The following is a 19,106-nucleotide window of genomic DNA, read 5'->3' as shown; positions in this document are numbered from 1 at the left end:
CTGTGGGCAGAGCCTAAAGTGACAGACCAGTGGGTGGAGTATGAGTGAGTCAAAAAAAGGGGTGGTGGGTGTAAGACTGGTTGCAAAACAAGGGCTCAATTCAATCTCACCGCCGAAGTTCAGCGCTATAGCGGTAATTTTCGACTGAGCCGACATATGCAGTGTTTACCGTGTATGCAGTTTCTGCTACCACGGAAATCTTGTGATGCATTTTTTACATGGTTGACATATTGGAGATAAGACAAGTACTGGAAACAGAACACTGAAAAATATGGCCTGGTATTCACAGCTGACTTTGAATAGGCTTTTGATAAAGTTGACTGGAGTTTATAACTAAATGCCTGAAATATTTCAACTTCTCAAAGTTTTAAACTGTCAAGAGAAGTAAAACAAGGTTGTCCGCTAATCGGCATATCTATTAATATCAAAGGGTTAGAAATCCAGGGCTTGAAAACCAAGTTGTCATTGTACACTGACTCATGTTCTTTTAAATCAACAATAAGGATCCCTGCGCGATCTAGATCATTTTTATAACCTCTGGATTAAAACCAAATTATGATACGTGTGCTATATTATGTATTGGATCACAAATACATATTTTACTTTACCGTGTAGTTTACCAATAAAATGGTCTGACGGTGATATGGACATACTCAGTATACATTCCCCAAAAGAAAGAAATTAACTCACTCCAATTTTAATAGAAAGTTGGAAAAATCACCCTGATTAACTCTAGTCATAATACAATTTACATATTTGCTTATGGTTTTGCCTACACTTTTTATAAATGACATGAGCAAAAATATTCAACATTATTTCGAACGGCAAGCCAGACCAAATGAAAAGGGCCTATTTAATGAATTTGGAGGGCAGAAATTATTAAAGCGTTAGACCTCTCACTAAAGGTCTGTCATACAAAAGTTATTATATTCCGAACTGGTTCTCTAGCAGATTATTAAGAATGTCTCACCCCTTGTTCAAGAATAGCCTTTTCCCCTTTATTCAGATTACAACCTCTCACTTTCAGTTATTTTAAAATTATTTCACATATAATACTGTTAGACATAATACACTAACATATTGACCAGAAATACTCTTAACAGTCTAAAAAGATGAAGAATCAATTATCTACCATAGTCCAGCACAATTTTCCTATGTATTGTGTCAATGTATATATTGAAATATATACATTGGTTTGCTCAGATAAATTATTCAATTTCGTTATTGCATGGCAGCATGACTACAACAGAAGAACCATATTTCCACCTTAAAACAATCCTTGCTGCTTTGTTCTGTGCAATCTGTAGCCTCCTAATGTCACTTGCTGATGCATTTCCCCAGACCATAGAACAGTAAGGAGCTTGTCTGCTGGCCATGCATTAGACCAAAATTGGTTAAAGAAACTTGTGATTAAAAAAAAAATATATATATATTATATATATATATATACACCAGTTTCATTTAATTAAGGACCAAAAAATTGACCGCTGTGCCGTATCGATTGCAAAATATTTGGGAAGACATTTTTTATGTACTGATTCCATGACATGGTTTATGAACCAATACGCAAAACAACGCCGGATTCAAAACTTTGAATTACACAAAATTCTTGCAACAAATAGAATTATATATATATATATATAGCACTACTGGGTGATTTGAAAAGTCAAACATTTTTGCCAAAACTATTGAATAATTTACAATCTGTAGAAACTATGAGAATAGAAAGGTTCAGAACTTTTGTGAAGCATCACAGCACAATTAAACAATGTAAAATGGCAAATAGAAATCAAACATGGATGGTGTTAAGAGATAGATGGGAGGGGTTGAGTGGAGTTGAAGGGTGGGATTAAAAACAAGATAACTAATGTAAAATAGCAGTTAAAAATATATGGCAAAATATAAATCAAACTGGATGTGCATCTGAGATAGATGGGAGGGGTTGGTGGTAGCTTAAAAACAAAAAAAGATAACTATTATAAAATAGATTGTCTGTAAAATGTATATAGTATGTATAAACTGGAAGTAGAAGCCTAAGTGTTATTGTTCATTACTTTACTCCAATTAGGAGAGAGGTGGTAGGGTTAGGGGAAAATATATTTTTTATTAAGTACCAGTCAAGACACCTACTCATTCCAAGGTTCTTTATTTTGACTATTTCCAAACATTGTAGAAAAATAGTGAAGATATCAAAACTATGAAATAACATGGAATCATGTAGTAACCAAAAAAGTGTTAAAATCAAAATATATTTGAGATTATTCAAAGTAAGCCACCCTTTAAGTTGATGACAGCTTTGCACACACCTTGCATTCTCTCAACCAGCTGCATGAGATAGTCACCTGGAATACATTTCAATTAACAGGTGTGGTTGTTAAAAGGTCATTTGTGGAATTTCTTTCCTTAATGCATTTGAGACAATAAACTGTGTTGTGACATGGTAGGGGTGGTATACAGAAGATAACCCTATTTGGTAAAAGACCAAGTCCATATTATGGCAAGTACAGCCCAAATCATCTAAGAGAAACAACAGTCCCTCATTGCAGAACATTAAGAACTTTCAAAGTTTCTTCAAGTGCAGTCACAAAAATCATCAAGAGCTATGGTGAAGCTGGCTCTCATGTGGACCGCCACAGAAAAGGAAACCCCAGTGTTACCTCTGCTGTAGAGGATAAGTTCCTTAGAGTTAATTGCACCTCAGATTGTAGCCCAAATAAATGCTTCACAGAGTTCAAGTAACAGACATCTCAACATCAACTGTTCAGAGGAGACAGTGTAAAATCAGGCCTTCGTGGTTGAATTGCTGCAAAGAAACCAGTACTAAAGGACACCAATAATAAGAAGAGACTTGCTTGGGCCAAGAAACACGAGCAATGGACATTAGACCAGTGGAAATTTGTCCTTTGGCTCTGATTAGTCCAAATGTGAGATTTTTTGGTTCCAACAGCTATCGTCTTTGTAATACGCAGAGTAGGTGAACGGATGATCTCCGCATGTGTGGTTCCCACTGTGAAGAATGTGATGGTGCTTTGCTGGTGACACTGTCAGTGATTTATTTAGAATTCAAGGCAACTTAACCAGCATGGCCACCACAGCATTCTTCAACGATACGCCATCCCATCTAGTTTGCGCTTAGTGGGACTTTCATTTGTTTTTCCAACAGGACAATGACCCAACACACCTTCAGGCTGTTTGACCAAGAAGGAGAGTGATGGAGTGCTGCAACAGATGACTTGGCCTCCACAATCACCTGACCTCAATCCAATTGAGATGGTTTGGGATGAGTTGAAACGGAGCGTGAAGGAAAAGCAGCCAACAAGTGCTCAGCATGTGTGAACTCCTTCAAGACTGTTGGAAAAGAATTCCAGGTGAAGCTGGTTGAGAGAATGCCAAGAGTGTGCAAAGCTGTCAAGGCAAAGGGTGGCTACTTTGAAGAATCTAAAATATACATTTTGATTTGTTTAACACTCTTTTGGTTACGACATGATTCCATACGTTATTTCCTAGTTGATGTCTTCACTATTATTCTACAATAAATAAATAAATAATACAAATAAAGAAAAACCCTTGAATGAGTAGGCGTGTCCAAACTTGACTGGTACTGTACATTTTTTTTTTTTTTTTTTTTTACATTGGTGAAGCTATAAAGTCCCTTTTCTGGCAAGTGAAAAAGCCAGCCTCTTCTTGTTTGACAATTGCTTCTACTAGATATAAAACACGGTAGTAATATAAGATTAGGTTATGTGTTTGGTATTATGATAAGAAAGCGGAACAAGTTTTTTCAAAAAACATTGAGAAATCAAATGATAAATATAAATGAGGAAAGGTGAATTGAACTTTGAAGGCTGTAATTTCTGGCAGTGCCGCTCATCTTTTCAGGGCTGACCTGGCTTCTCTTATGGCTGCCGTAGCGCTCTGTAGCTCCCTTTGCTTCTTCTTAAACTCTGAACAAAGGAGGGAGAATACATTTGATTTATATTTGCATTATATTAGTTGTTTAAAGGCTCACGAAGTGCATGTAGAGCAATTTACAGAGCATACAACAAACAATGGGTCTGGGCTAGAAAAATATGAATACAGGCTTCACAAGCTTTGAAAATAAGAAGCCTTACCATTTGCACAACGCTATAAAAACTCCTAACTCTTGTTATTAATCCACTAATTCTCACCTCTCTCCTGCTGTGAAAGCATCTGTGATAATTTTCCAGAGGCCTCAATCACTCTCAGAGAGAGATCATAATCTGAAGGAAGACCGAGAAAGCAAAAACATACGAAAGAAAATAAATGAAGCCTGCAATTCTGATTATATGCTCCTAACAGTGTTCAATTGGTGACAGTTTTATTTAATATACCCCCCCAGCCCCCCCAGCCGTTCCACTCACCCTCCTGACTGGCCTGATCTGACAGGATCCTCTTGGAGATGCCGACCATGTCAGAGATGAAGGTGGTGAAGATGGACTCTGTACAGCCTGCTTCGGTACACCTCCTCCAGAACACCCTGCTGGCTGCATTGCCGGAGCCAGAACCACCAGGTGAACCCGGGCCTCCAGGCCTTGCAAGGGGACACTGGGAGACAGCGTGTGTAGAGGGAGATGGAGGAGAGGACAATGGGCCATAACACACAATAGCTGTGCTGGCCAAATTGAGTGGACCAGAGTGGACGGATGAGCAGTCAGGTGAGTGGACAGGCAAGATGGGATCAATAGCAGGTCCAGGTGAGTGAGAGCTGCCGTGTGGTGAACCAGGTGAGTGCGGAACAGAACCTTGACAAGACTCAGAACTGCACACTGAGAGGATAGAGAGAACACAGAAGGAGCGAGATGATAGAGAACTCAACAAATTGAGTTGTTCCTTCCTGGCTAGTAGGGAGGGATTTATATGTAAGAGTTCATGAAAAGTGAGCGTACAGGTGAGAGGTGAGGAGCTGTAACTACCTGTGGTCTGAGAGGGTTCTTCAGATGCAACACACAGCATCACTGGCAGCAAAAGACTCTGGGACCCAGCATCCTGGAGAAAGATCAAATTCAATTGGTTACATTCTTCATAAACAACAGGTGTTGACTAACAGTGAAATGCTTACTTATGGGTCCTTTTCCCAACAATGCAGGGTTAAAGATAAAGATTTGTAAAAAATACAAATAGAAACAGTGACAAGGAATAAATACAGTGAATAACGAGTAGAAATAACGTGGCTATGTACAGGGAGTACCAGTACAGAGTCAATGTGCAGGGGTACGAGGTAATAACGTGGCTATGTACAGGGAGTACCAGTACCGAGTCAATGTGCAGGGGTACGAGGTAATAACGTGGCTATGTACAGGGAGTACCAGTACCGAGTCAATGTGCAGGGGTACGAGGTAATAACGTGGCTATGTACAGGGAGTACCAGTACCGAGTCAATGTGCAGGGGTACGAGGTAATAACTTGGCTATGTACAGGGAGTACCAGTACCGAGTCAATGTGCAGGGGTACGAGGTAATAACGTGGCTATGTATAGGGAGTACCAGTACCGAGTCAATGTGCAGTGGTACGAGGTAATAACGTGGCTATGTACAGGGAGTACCAGTACCGAGTCAATGTGCAGGGGTACGAGGTAATAACGTGGCTATGTACAGGGAGTACCAGTACCGAGTCAATGTGCAGGGGTACGAGGTAATAACGTGGCTATGTACAGGGAGTACCAGTACCGAGTCAATGTGCAGGGGTACGAGGTAATAGCGTGGCTATGTACAGGGAGTACCAGTACCGAGTCAATGTGTAGGGGTACGAGGTAATAACGTGGCTATGTACAGGGAGTACCAGTACCGAGTCAATGTGTAGGGGTACGAGGTAATAACATGGCTATGTACAGGGAGTTAGAGGTAATTGAGGTAGATATGTACATATAGCTAGGGTTAAAGTGACAGATGGACAGTAGCAGCAGCGTATGTGGCGTCAGTATACATATGTTTATGGTAACAGAGAGAGTGTGAGTGAGTGAGTGAGTGAGTGAGTGAGAGAGAGAGAGAAGGTCCTATTGGTTCCAGACTTGGTGGTGCACTGGTACCGTTACCGTGCAGTAGCAGACAGAACAGTCTATGGCTTTGGTGGATGGTGTCAGAAGAATGTTAGGTCCTTCCTCTGACACCGCCTGGTATAGAGGTCCTGGATGGCAAGGAGCTCTGCCCCAGTGATGTAATGGGCCGTACGCACTACCCTCTGTAGCACCTTATGGTTGAATCAATGGTTTAGGACCAGTATAGAGATACAGTAATGCCACAGGAGAAATATTGGACAAGAGTAGTCAAAGAAATAAAGCTACGTAACTCACGGAGTCGATTAATGTACAGTCCCCATCTTCAGGTGCTGGCTGATTTCCTAAGGAAAATGACAGTTGGTTTGATATTATTAGGTTTGATATTAAACATCCTGGTAATGTGATGTGTTAATGTGTGTCCTGACATGTTTTACCTGTGGTGGAAGCTATGGGGGTCTCAGCATGATTACTGTGAAGTAAGAGCGCAAAATCAATAATCTTGTGTTACTGTACGCTACAGAGGCCGGCAACTATCCCCCTCCTTCCCTTTTTATAACATTTGACCTACACAGGAAACGCCTCAACACTGAAATTATAACATGCTATTTGAACAACCTTGACAACAGAGAGCCTTGGAAGGTAAAGAAATGTCAGAATAAACCAATAAACCTCCAAACGTGGTTCAATGCCATACAACACTCCTTCCGTGGCCTCCAACTGCTTTTAAAAACTAAATGCATGCTCTTCAATCGATTGTTGCCCGCTAGAACGACTAGCATCACTACTCTGGACGGTTCTGACTTAGAATATGTGGACAAATATCTAGGTGTCTGGCTAGACTGTAAACTCTCCTTCCAGACTCACATTAAGCATCTCCAATCCAAAATTAAATCTAGAAATCGGCTTATTTCGCAACAAAGCCTCCTTCACTCATGCTGCCAAACATACCCTCATAAAACTGACTATCCTACCGATCCTTGACTTCGGCGATGTAATTTACAAAATAGCCTCCAACGACCTACTCAGCAAATTGGTTGCAGTCTATCACAGTGACATCCATTTTGTCACCAAAGCCCCATATACTACCCACCACTGCGACCTGTATGCTCTCGTTGGCTGGTCCACGCTACATATTCGTTGCCAAACCCACTGGCTCCAGGTCATCTATAAGTCTTTGCTAGGTAAAGCCCCGTCTTATCTCAGCTCACTGGTCACCATAGCAACACACACCCGTAGCACACCCTCCAGCAGGTATATCTCACTGGTCATCCCCAAAGCCAACACCTACTTTTGCCGCCTTTCCTTCCAGTTCTCTGCTGCCAATGACTGGAACTAATTGCAAAAAAATATATAAAAAATATTTTGTTTTTTAAATCACTGAAGCTGGATACTGAGATCTCCTTCTCTAACTTTAAGCATCAGCTGTCTGAGCAGTTTACCAATCCCTGTACACAGTCCATCTGTAAATAGCACACCCATCTACCTCATCCCATATTGTTATTATAATTTTTTTTGTTGCTCTTTTGCACCCCAGTATCTGTACTTTGCACACACTGTACATAGATTTTTCTATTGTGTTATTGACTGTACGTTTGTTTATCCCATATGTAACTCTGTTGTTTTTGCCGCACCTCTTTGCTTTATCTTGGCCAGGTCGCAGTTGTAAATGAGAAGTTGTTCTTCACTGGCCTACCTGGTTAAAAGAAAACATGCACTGCCTCCATTGAAAGTAGTTTAATTGAAACTAGATGAGAGCACCATCACCATTACCTGTGTTCAGAGTTGACAAGGTCTTCTAGATTGGACTCCAGAGGGGAAAACTTCATATCAATCCTATTCACATCTCCATCTGTTACAGAACACACCAACATACTAATCAATGCAATGTGTTGCTCATGTCTTTGTATAAACTTTATTTAAAAAATGACAACAATCAAGGTAGTGAAAAAGGAGGCTACAGGAACAATAAAGCAACCTGAGTCTGAGGAGTTATCCATTATCCTCCTGTGTTTGGACTTTCTTGATGATGTCACTTCCCGTCTGACAAAAAAAGTGAGAACGGGCGCAGTGTTCAGAAAATAGTCCCCAAAGAATCCAGTCCATATTTTATGAATGAGAGAGACACATTTACTGAACTGTTTGTCAGCAAAAAACATACATAAAGCAGTATGAACTCCACACTCAGAACAGAGCAGGTCAGCTGGACAGAACCAAAGAACCAGACCACCCTACAACATGCATACCTCAATTCCATACTTACTTGCTAGAGAAGTTCAAGCGTCTCTGTTTCAAAAGCAAAGAGATTATGATTCACTATATCATCATACGATTACATTAAGTGACTTTCTTTACTGCAGAAGATATGCATCCATGTTTAAAAGCTAAATATAAACACCTTGGGTGTTTGTGTCTGCCATTGGTTTTCAGGTGTGTTGTAGTCACTCTTGCAAGATGAGGGTCCTGACAAAGCATGTCCTTTAAAATTACAACATATCCAAAACATACATTTACAAATGTATCTGATCTACAGAGAACACCTTTGTGTAACACACAAGCAAAGGAAGTGCGAGTCAGTGGAGAGAAAAGGACTTACCATTCAGCTCTTTCTGCAACGACAGAAAGGTTTATGCCTTTCACAATACAACCTGCAACAGAGCCATTCCAGGCTCTAACAACAACATAATAAATCACCCTTACTGACATCAATCATAGAAATGAATGAGCAAAGCCATTGGTTTTGGAATAAAAGACTCCTCATACTCACTTGAAAATGCCACTGTCGATGTGGGAATGAATATTGATTAACTTTAGGTTATATTATTTTAGGTTATAAACTCAGCAAATAAAAGTCCTCTCACTGTCAACTGCGTTTATTTTCAGCAAACTTAACATGTGTAAATATTTGTATTTACCCTCCTTATCCTCCGATCCAACAGGTCCCAGACGTGCTCATTGGGATTGAGATCCAGGCTCTTCGCTGGCCCTGGCAGAACACTGACATTCATGTCTTGCAGGAAATCACGCACAGAACGAGCAGTAGGGCTGGTGGCATTGTCATGCTGGAGGGTCATGTCAGGATGAGTCTGCAGGAAGGGTACCACATGAGGGAGGAGGATGTCTGCCCTGTAATGCACAGCGTAGAGATTGCCAGCAATGACAACAAGCTCAGTCCGATGATGCTGTGACACACCACCCCAGACCATGACAGACACTCCACCTCCGAATCGATCCCGCTCCAGAGTACAGGCTTCGGTGTAATGCTCATTTGTTCCACGATAAACGCGAATCCGACCATCACCCCTGGTGAGACAAAACCGCGACTCGTCAGTGAAGAGCACTTTTGCCAGTCCTGTCTGGTCCAGCGACGGTGGGTTTGTGCCCATAGGTGACGTTGTTGCCGGTGATGTCTGGAGAGGACCTGCCTTACAACAGGCCTACAAGCCCTCAGTCCAGCCTCTCTCAGCCTATTGCGGACAGTCTGAGCACTGATGGAGGGATTGTGCGTTCCTGGTGTAACTCGGGCAGTTGTTGTTGCCATCCTGCACCTGTCCCGCAGGTGTGATGTTCGGATGTACCGATCCTGTGCAGGTGTTGTTACACGTGGTCTACCACTGCGAGGATGATCAGCTGTCCGTCCTGTCTCCTTGTACCACTGTCTTAGGCATCTCACAGTACGGACATTGCAATTTATTGCCCTGACCACATCTGCAGTCCTCATGCCTCCTTGCAGCATGCCTAAGGCACGTTCACACAGATGAGCAGGGACCCTGGGCATCTTTTTTTTTGTGTTTTTCAGAGTCAGTAGAAAGGCCTCTTTAGTGTCCTAAGTTTTCATAACTGTGACCTTAATTGCCTACCGTCTGTAAGCTGTTAGTGTCTTAATGACCGTTGTGCATGTTCATTAATTGAATATGGTTCATTGAACAAGCATGGGAAACAGTGTTTAAACCCTTTACAATGAAGATCTGTGACTTATTTGGATTTTTACAAATTATCTTTGAAAAACAGGGTCCTGATAAAGGGACGTTTCTTTTTTTGCTGAGTTTAGTACACTACAGGACCATTATTTGGAGGGAGAAACGTGATTTGTATTCATTTCTGAGCCTTCAGCTAGATGATGTTGTTCAATGATGACCAGAAGACAGGAATAGTGACCAGCTAATCAATCATATATAGGCCTAGCTATTAACTATCCATTTTCATAAATGACCTGTGTGCGTGTTATTAAATTCTTACATTACACTGTAGTCAGTGGCATACAGACCTTGGATGACGTTTCTCCATCGTTGTTCTTCTCTGTGTCTGAATCACCGTTGCAGGACAAAGATGTACCATTGGATGCTGTGTTGAGACAGAAACAATCCTCAAGAACAAGTCAAAGTAACACCTCATTAACTTACAGTTTTTTGTTGAAACTGCCAGCTGGACTGGCAGAGGCTGCGTGTTTGTGTACCAAGCCAGGAAGATTTGCCCTGATGGACTAACAGCTATTTAATAAACTAAACACATCCAGATGGGTATCGGGATGGACAATTAATTTATTCCTGCTATAGGCTTGGGTCGTATACTGTGGTATTTTGAAATACAGACGGTATGATTTTCAATACGTGCTTGTTAGCGGTTAGCTTTTTATTTAGTTTAAGAAATAGCGCTCCTTGTGGGCACTGCTGGAAATACCGGATTCCCCAGTATGGTACAGGAGAATGGAATTGAAGGTACGGAAATCTGGATACCACTCAACCCTAGCCTACAGGCAGATGGACACATAAAAATAACCAGCAGCCACCTCACCTCCTAACTCTGGATTATGCTTCTGACAGTACACCCTGTAACAAACAGAGACACGGTCATAGAGACCCAGTCAATAACATGTTCATTAACTTGATCTATTAAATTGGTCAGTTGAGACCCATTGTCCTATACAATGAAGTTCAAAAATACATTTCACAGTTGTTTAGGAAGAAAATGTGTTATGCCTTGCACTCACGTATACTTCCCTTCAATACGGTCTTCGACATTGTGGGCCCCGTCTTCCACAGCACAGGGGTAATGGTAGGACTTCTGACAGCGTTTCACCTCACACCCCACCGTGGCACCCTTCCTCTTACACCGGTAGCAAATCTGGGGGGGGTACAGTTTGCTTGTACAGTGACAGTAGGCCAACAAAACCAAAACCATCAGACATTACTGAAACAACACACACGACTTAATTAGTTCAAACAACTATCATGGTTTGAACAACTTATGTCAAACACTAAGGGAAACATTAAAATAACCTCACCAGTCTGTTTCCCCTCCTCATCTCATTCTGGACATCTTTTACAGTGAAACCAAACAAGTCGTCAAACTCTGGCGAGTTCTGACAAATAACCCCAGATGAATAAAGCTGCAATTCAAAACACATGGAAGAGTTAAAGGGGCAATATGGGATTCAAACACCAAATGACAGCCCCAACAGTTTTATTTGATAAATATTATGTAACCAATCAAATTCATAGATGGACCTATGGATGCATGGACTGGCCATTCATGGGATCAAAATGATAGTTTTAACCATGTTTTGAAGATATACCGTGTTTGTTTACAATCACATTGTATTTATTTGTTTATAAACAATGTTATTTTGGGTTCTGATGGGGTAAGATAGCTCATAAGGCATGTCAATTATATTATCATGATAGGAAAATCAGTGTCCCCAAACGAGCTGCATTCAGGATTTAAATGGGAAAGGAAACAACAAAGCCGATCATACAAGGTGAGGTGTACTTCTGTAGTGTCCACTCCCTTTGAGTCAATAGACCAAGGCTTCTCAAAACGTTTTGAGTCCAGGGAACCCTTTCGTGATATCAACTTCTTCAGGGACCCCCTCAATCAGAACAAAACTCAAGTGAGATAAATAGCATACAAGAAGTTCTACTATGACTGTCAGTGCATGGCCGGACAAACCCAATCTCGGGCCCTGGGAAGTAACATTCTAATGTCCCATCTCTTGGCATTGTAGAGACATTATTACAGTTTCAGCTAATATCCTGCAATTCTACACATTTTGTCATGGGGCAGAGAGATATTGTTGTTGTTGCAGCTTTAAACCTAATATCCTGCATTCTACACATTTTGCCATGAGGCAGAGAGAACATTTTTCCGTTTTAAAGCTTACATTACAGTGCATTTATGTTTTAAAAAATACAATAACATTTTGGGGAATACAAGAATGATTGAGCTGTCAAATTAATAATTGGTGGAGTACTGTGGATACCAATATCCCTGTGAGCCTCCCAGGCCCATGTTGCCCAGGGTTAATAACATCAATTGTATATTAATAATATTACATTGTAAACACTAAACCTATTCCTAAAATCCCTTTGCCAAAATTCGTTTAATCTGTTAGTAATATATATTTTTTTAAATGCAGTACCTAGGGTCCGAGAACCCCTGGCTGCAATAGACTAATCATAACACTAGGTAGGGTCCCGGTCAGAACCCCACTGTTAAATGTGTCAATCGACAGCTGTTTTCCACATGCTGTTGTCTACTAAATCTGCAAATTTGATAGACTCGTTTTAGTTCCTTCCCCAAAAATATCGTAGTTAGCCTAGCAGTACCAAAATATTCCCCCAAAACAAAAGTATAGGTCACGGCAGAGCTTTTCGAATCTTACCAAGCAGTTCTGATGAGCGGTGACAGAATCTTTCGTCGATAATGGTCCAGTTGTCAGATTTTCCTTGGAATTTTTACAAAGTACGCATCGTATTTTCCTACCATGTGGCTCGGGACCCATTCTCCATGTGTTGTTATCTTTAGCAATTTGACAGAAAACCACAGCGTGCTAGAAATGTAAGTATGAGCGGATCGACCTAATCTCCGTCCGTTCGCAATGTCGAATTTCTTTTCGCTTCTTCTACATTAATACAGAAATCACGCGATATGAATCGAATAGTAGGGCCCCGCCTGACTCAGCATTTGTTCAGAAGGGTCAACGTTTCGTATCGTAATTTCCGAGTAGGCAAAAAGAATCGTCCTGCTTCTACTTCTATGGTGCTTCTGCTTCTATGGTATAATGGCTTTCGCAGACATTAAATGTGCATTCCGCCACCTAATGTGCGGGTGGATAATAAAGATCCCAAAAAATGAAAATATTTGGGTAAAATAAAATATAATTCCAACTACCAAACATTTTTTTAAATTACTAAACAAAATCAATATGCTTTCTGTAATTTTTATTTATTTTTTAAACTCATTTTACTCAGGTCCCAACACAGAGGGGACATTTCCTAGCGACAAAAGTCCGTAGTGCTTCTGCTGTAAAGTTTTGGAGCCCCAAAAACTTATCGGCTGCCGATATAATGATATCTAGCTTCAAATCAAATCAAATGTTATTTGTCACATACACATGGTTAGCAGATGTTAATGCGAGTGTAGCGAAATGCTTGTGCTTCTAGTTCCGACAATGCCGTAATAACCAACGAGTAACCTAACCTAACAATTCCACAACTAATACCTTATACAAACAAGTGTAAAGGGATAAAGAATATGTACATAAAGCTATATGAATGACTGATGGTAGAGAACGGCATCGGCAAGATGCAGTAGATGGTATCGAGTACAGTATATACATATGAGATGAGTAATGTAGGGCATGTAAACAAAGTGGCATAGTTTAATGTGGCTAGTGATACATGTATTACATAAAGATGCAGTAGATGATATAGAGTACATTATATACATATACATATGAGATGAGTAATGTAGGGTATGTAAACAGGGAGTACAGGAGAGGGCTCAGAACGCACCCTTATGGGGCCCCAGTGTTGAAGATCAGCGGGGTGGCAAGCATAAAAGTGAGTTAGTCTGTCTGGGAGCAAGACATCCTGGTCCGCGACGGGGCTGGTTTTCGTTTTGTAATCTGTGATTGACTGTAGACCCTGCCACATACCTCTTGTGTCTGAGCCGTTGAATTGCGACTCTACTTTGTCTCTATACTGACGCTTAGCTTGTTTGATTGCCTTGCGGAGGGAATAGCTACACTGTTTGTATTCGGTCATGTTTCCGGTCACCTTGCCCTGGTTAAAAGCAGTGATTCGCGCTTTCAGTTTCGCATGAATGCTGCCATCAAACAGTTTCTGGTTTGGGAATGTTTTAAACGTTGCTGTGGGTATAACATCGCCGATGCACTTTCTAATGAACTCACTCACCGAATCAGGATGTAATGCGAACATATCCCAATCCACGTGATCGAAGCAGTCTTGAAGCGTGGAATCAGATTGGTCGGACCAGCGTTGAACAGACCTGAGCACGGGAGCTTCTTGTTTTAGTCTCTGTCTGTAGGCTGGAAGCAACAAAATGGAGTCGTGGTCAGTTTTTCCGAAAGGAGGGCGGGGGAGGGCCTTATATGCATTGTGGAAGTTAGAATAACAATGATCCAGGGTTTTACCAGTCCTGGTTGCGCAATTGATATGCTGATAGAATTTAGGGAGTCTTGTTTTCAGATTAGCCTTGTTAAAATCCCCAGCTACAATGAATGCAGGCTCAGGATATGGGGTTTCCAGTTTACATAGAGTCAAATAAAGTTTGTTCAGGGCCATCGATGTGTCTGCTTGGGGGAGGAATATATATGGCTGTGATTATAATCGAAGAGAATTCCCGTGGCAGATAATGCGGTCGACATTTGATTGTGACGAATTCAGGTGAACAGAAGGATTTGAGCTCCTGTATGTTGTTATGATCACACCACGTCTCATTAATCATAAGGCATACCCCCTCTTCTTACCAGAAAGATGCTTGTTTCTGTTGGCTCGATGCGTGAAGAAACCAGCTGGCTGCACCGACTCCGATAGAGTCTCTCGAGTGAGCCATGTTTCCATGAAGCAAAGAACGTTACAGTCTCTGATGTCTCTCTGGAATGCTACCCTTGCATAGATTTCATCAACCTTGTTGTCAAGAGACTGGACATTGGCGAGTAGTATGCTAGGGAGTCGTACGCGATGTGCCCGTCTCCGGAGCCTGACCAGAAGAACGCTTCGTTTGCCCCTTTTACGGCGTCGTTGTTTTGGGTCGCCGGCTGGGATCCGATCCATTATCCTGGGTGGAAGGCAAAACACAGGATCCGCTTCGGGAAAGTCATATTCCTGGTCATGATGATGGTGAGTTGACGTTGCTCTTATATTTAGTAGTTCCTCCCGACTGTATGTAATGAAACCTAAGTTTACCTGGGGTACCAATGTAAAAAAATCCACCCTCTTCACAATGATTGTTTCGAGATCACCTGATTGACTTAAAACACTAGCAACTGGTTGCAATGTATCTCCTGCCATATCTTCAACGCTGTTCTCTTGCCCCTTCGACCCTCTTCACTGCCTCCAAATAGGAGATCTGCTGCCCTGATCCTAGACACCTCTAGCTCCTTCACCCTAACAGGGCACTCAATGAAGTCCGGAGTATGAACCCCACCACAGTTGCGTCATTTTCCATTCACAAACATTTGACCACATCCTTTACAATTTCCACACTGTAATGGTTTGAACACAAGACGGTCTCACAGCATACTTCACATATCCAAGCTTCACATATTCAGGTAGAGTTACTCAAACAACAATAATATCGACAAGCTTTTCTCCTTCCATCTATTTACCATTCGGGTCAGGCGACGTGCGCTGACCACTCCTGGTATTTTCTGACTAAGGTACTGATCATCTACATTATCAAATCAAATGTATTTATATAGCCCTTCTTACATCAGCTGATATCTCAAAGTGCTGTACAGAAACCCAGCCTAAAACCCCAAACAGAAAGCAATGCAGGTGTAGAAGCACGATGGCTAGGAAAAACTCCCTAGAAAGGCAAATGCTAGGAAGAAACCTAGATAGGAACCAGGCTATGAGGGGTGGCCAGTCCTCTTCTGGCTGTGCCGGGTGGAGATTATAACAGAACATGGCCAAGATGTTCAAATGTTCATAAATGACCAGCATGGTCAAATAATAATAATCACAGTAGTTGTCGAGGGTGCAACAAGTCAGCACCTCAGGAGAAAATGTCAGTTGGCTTTTCATAGCCGATCATTAAGAGTATCTCTACCGCTCCTGCTGTCTCTAGAGAGTTGAAAACAGCAGGTCTGGGACAGGTAGCACAGGTGAACAGGTCAGGGTTCCATAGTAGCAGGCAGAACAGTTGAAACTGGAGCAGCAGCAGGGCCAGGTGGACTGGGGACAGCAAGGAGTCATCATGCCAGGTAGTCCTGAGGCATGGTCTTAGGCTCAGGTCCTCTGAGAGAGAGAAAGAGAGAATTAGAGAGAGCATACTTAAATTCACACAGGACATTGGATAAGACAGGAAAAGCACTCCAGATATAACAGACTGTCCCTAGCCCCCCGACACATAAACTATTGCAGCATAAATACTGGAGGCTGAGACAGGAGGGGTCAGGAGACACTGTGGCCCCATCCGATGATACCCCCGGACAGGGCCAAACAGGCAGGATATAACCCCACCCACTTTGCCAAAGCACAGCCCCCACACCACTAGAGGGATATCTTCAACCACCAACTTACCATCCTGAGACAAGGCAGAGTATAGCCCACAAAGATCTCCGCCATGGCACAACCCAAGGGGGGGCGCCAACCCAGACAGGAAGATCACGTCAGTGACTCAACCCACTCAAGTGACGCACCCCTCCTAGGGACGGCATGGAAGAGCACCAGTAAGCCAGTGACTTAGCCCCTGTAATAGGGTTAGAGGCAGAGAATCCCAGTGGAGAGAGAGGAATCGGCCAGGCAGAGACAGCAAGGGTGGTTCGTTGCTCCAGAGCCTTTCCGTTCACCTTCACACGCCTGGGCCAGACTACACTCAATCATATGACCCACTGAAGGGATGAGTCTTCAGTAAAGACTTAAAGGTTGAGACAGAGTCTGCATCTCTCACATGGGTAGGCAGACCATTCCATAAAAATGGGGCTCTATAGGAGAAAGCGAGGCAGGGCAGAGTTCATCTCAGCCTATGCCTCCCTCCAGTCCCTCGACTTCTTGGCACTGACGGAAACATGGATCACCACAGACAACACTGCTACTCCTACTGCTCTCTCTTCGTCCGCCCACGTGCTCTCGCACACCCCGAGAGCTTCTGGTCAGCGGGGTGGTGGCACCGGGATCCTCATCTCTCCCAAGTGGTCATTCTCTCTTTCTCCCCTTACCCATCTGTCTATCGCCTCATTTACATTTACATTTAAGTCATTTAGCAGACGCTCTTATCCAGAGCGACTTACAAATTGGTGCTTTCACCTTATGACATCCAGTGGAACAGCCACTTTACAATAGTGCATCTAGGTCTTTTAAGGGGGGTGAGAAGGATTACTTTATCCTATCCTAGGTATTCCTTAAAGAGGTGGGGTTTCAGGTGTCTCCGGAAGGTGGTGATTGACTCCGCTGTCCTGGCGTCGTGAGGGGAGTTTGTTCCACCATTGGGGGCCAGAGCAGCGAACAGTTTTGACTGGGCTGAGCGGGAACTGTACTTCCTCAGTGGTAGGGAGGCGAGCAGGCCAGAGGTGGATGAACGCAGTGCCCTTGTTTGGGTGTAGGGCCTGATCAGAGCCTGGAGGTACTGAGGTGCCGTTCCCTCACAGCTCCGTAGGCAAGCACCATGGTCTTGTAGCGGATGCGAGCTTCAACTGGAAGCCAGTGGAGAGAGCGGAGGAGCGGGGTGACGTGAGAGAACTTGGGAAGGTTGAACACCAGACGGGCTGCGGCGTTCTGGATGAGTTGTAGGGGTTTAATGGCACAGGCAGGGAGCCCAGCCAACAGCGAGTTGCAGTAATCCAGACGGGAGATGACAAGTGCCTGGATTAGGACCTGCGCCGCTTCCTGTGTGAGGCAGGGTCGTACTCTGCGGATGTTGTAGAGCATGAACCTACAGGAACGGGCCACCGCCTTGATGTTATTTGAGAACGACATGGTGTTGTCCAGGATCACGCCAAGGTTCTTAGCGCTCTGGGACGAGGACACAATGGAGTTGTCAACCGTGATGGCGAGATCATGGAACGGGCAGTCCTTCCCCGGGGGGAAGAGCAGCTCCGTCTTGCCGAGGTTCAGCTTGAGGTGATGATCCGTCATCCACACTGATATGTCTGCCAGACATGCAGAGATGCGATTCGCCACCTGGTCGTCAGAAGGGGAAAGGAGAAGATTAATTGTGTGTCGTCTGCATAGCAATGATAGGAGAGACCATGTGAGGTTATGACAGAGCCAAGTGACTTGGTGTATAGCGAGAATAGGAGAGGGCCTAGAACAGAGCCCTGGGGACACCAGTGGTGAGAGCACGTGGTGAGGAGACGGATTCTCGCCACGCCACCTGGTAGGAGCGACCTGTCAGGTAGGACGCAATCCAAGCGTGGGCTGCGCCGGAGATGCCCAACTCGGAGAGGGTGGAGAGGAGGATCTGATGGTTCACAGTATCGAAGGCAGCCGATAGGTCTAGAAGGATGAGAGCAGAGGAGAGAGAGTTAGCTTTAGCAGTGCGGAGCGCCTCCTTGATACAGAGAAGAGCAGTCTCAGTTGAATGACTAGTCTTGAAACCTGACTGATTTGGATCAAGAAGGTCATTCTGAGAGAGATAGCGGGAGAGCTGGCCAAGGACGGCACGTTCAAGAGTTTTGGAGAGAAAAGAAAGAAGGGATACCGGTCTGTAGTTGTTGACATCGGAGGGATCGAGTGTAGGTTTTTTCAGAAGGGGTGCAACTCTCGCTCTCTTGAAGACGGGAGGGACGTAGCCAGCGGTCAGGGATGAGTTGATGAGCGAGGTGAGGTAAGGGAGAAGGTCACCGGAGATGGTCTGGAGAAGAGAGGAGTGGATATGGTCAAGCGGGCAGGATGTTGGGCGGCCGGCCGTCACAAGACGCGAGATGTCATCTGGAGAGAGAGGGGAGAAAGAGGTCAGAGCACAGGGTAGGGCAGTGTGAGCAGAACCAGCGGTGTCGTTTGACTTAGCAAACGAGGATCGGATGTCGTCGACCTTCTTTTCAAAATGGTTGACTCATCTGCAGAGAGGGAGGAGGGGGGGAGGAGGATTCAAGAGGGAGGAGAAGGTGGCAAAGAGCTTCCTAGGG

The 19,106-nt window shown here is 43.4% G+C and overlaps 1 protein-coding gene across 1 annotated transcript; it reads right to left on the bottom strand.

The window, feature by feature from the left end:
* Positions 1-681: 681 nt before the first annotated feature.
* Positions 682-13,032, bottom strand: phf11 (PHD finger protein 11). Its single transcript, XM_065002277.1, has 16 exons — positions 12,675-13,032; positions 11,298-11,402; positions 11,004-11,137; positions 10,808-10,842; positions 10,281-10,357; positions 8,616-8,684; positions 8,412-8,540; positions 8,277-8,299; positions 7,992-8,056; positions 7,787-7,865; positions 6,451-6,485; positions 6,311-6,357; positions 4,935-5,007; positions 4,383-4,787; positions 4,170-4,241; positions 682-3,944 (listed from the first exon to the last, which is right to left on the bottom strand). The coding sequence occupies exons 1-16, from the start codon at positions 12,792-12,794 to the stop codon at positions 3,868-3,870; spliced, it is 1,545 nt and encodes a 514-aa protein (XP_064858349.1). The 5' UTR covers positions 12,795-13,032; the 3' UTR covers positions 682-3,867.
* Positions 13,033-19,106: the final 6,074 nt, after the last annotated feature.

This window comes from Oncorhynchus nerka, linkage group LG1 (genome assembly GCF_034236695.1).
Source record: "Oncorhynchus nerka isolate Pitt River linkage group LG1, Oner_Uvic_2.0, whole genome shotgun sequence".
Taxonomy (NCBI): Eukaryota; Metazoa; Chordata; class Actinopteri; order Salmoniformes; family Salmonidae; genus Oncorhynchus; species Oncorhynchus nerka.
The sequence above is the reverse complement of the archived record's forward strand: the minus strand, read 5'-3'. Positions and strand labels throughout refer to the sequence as shown.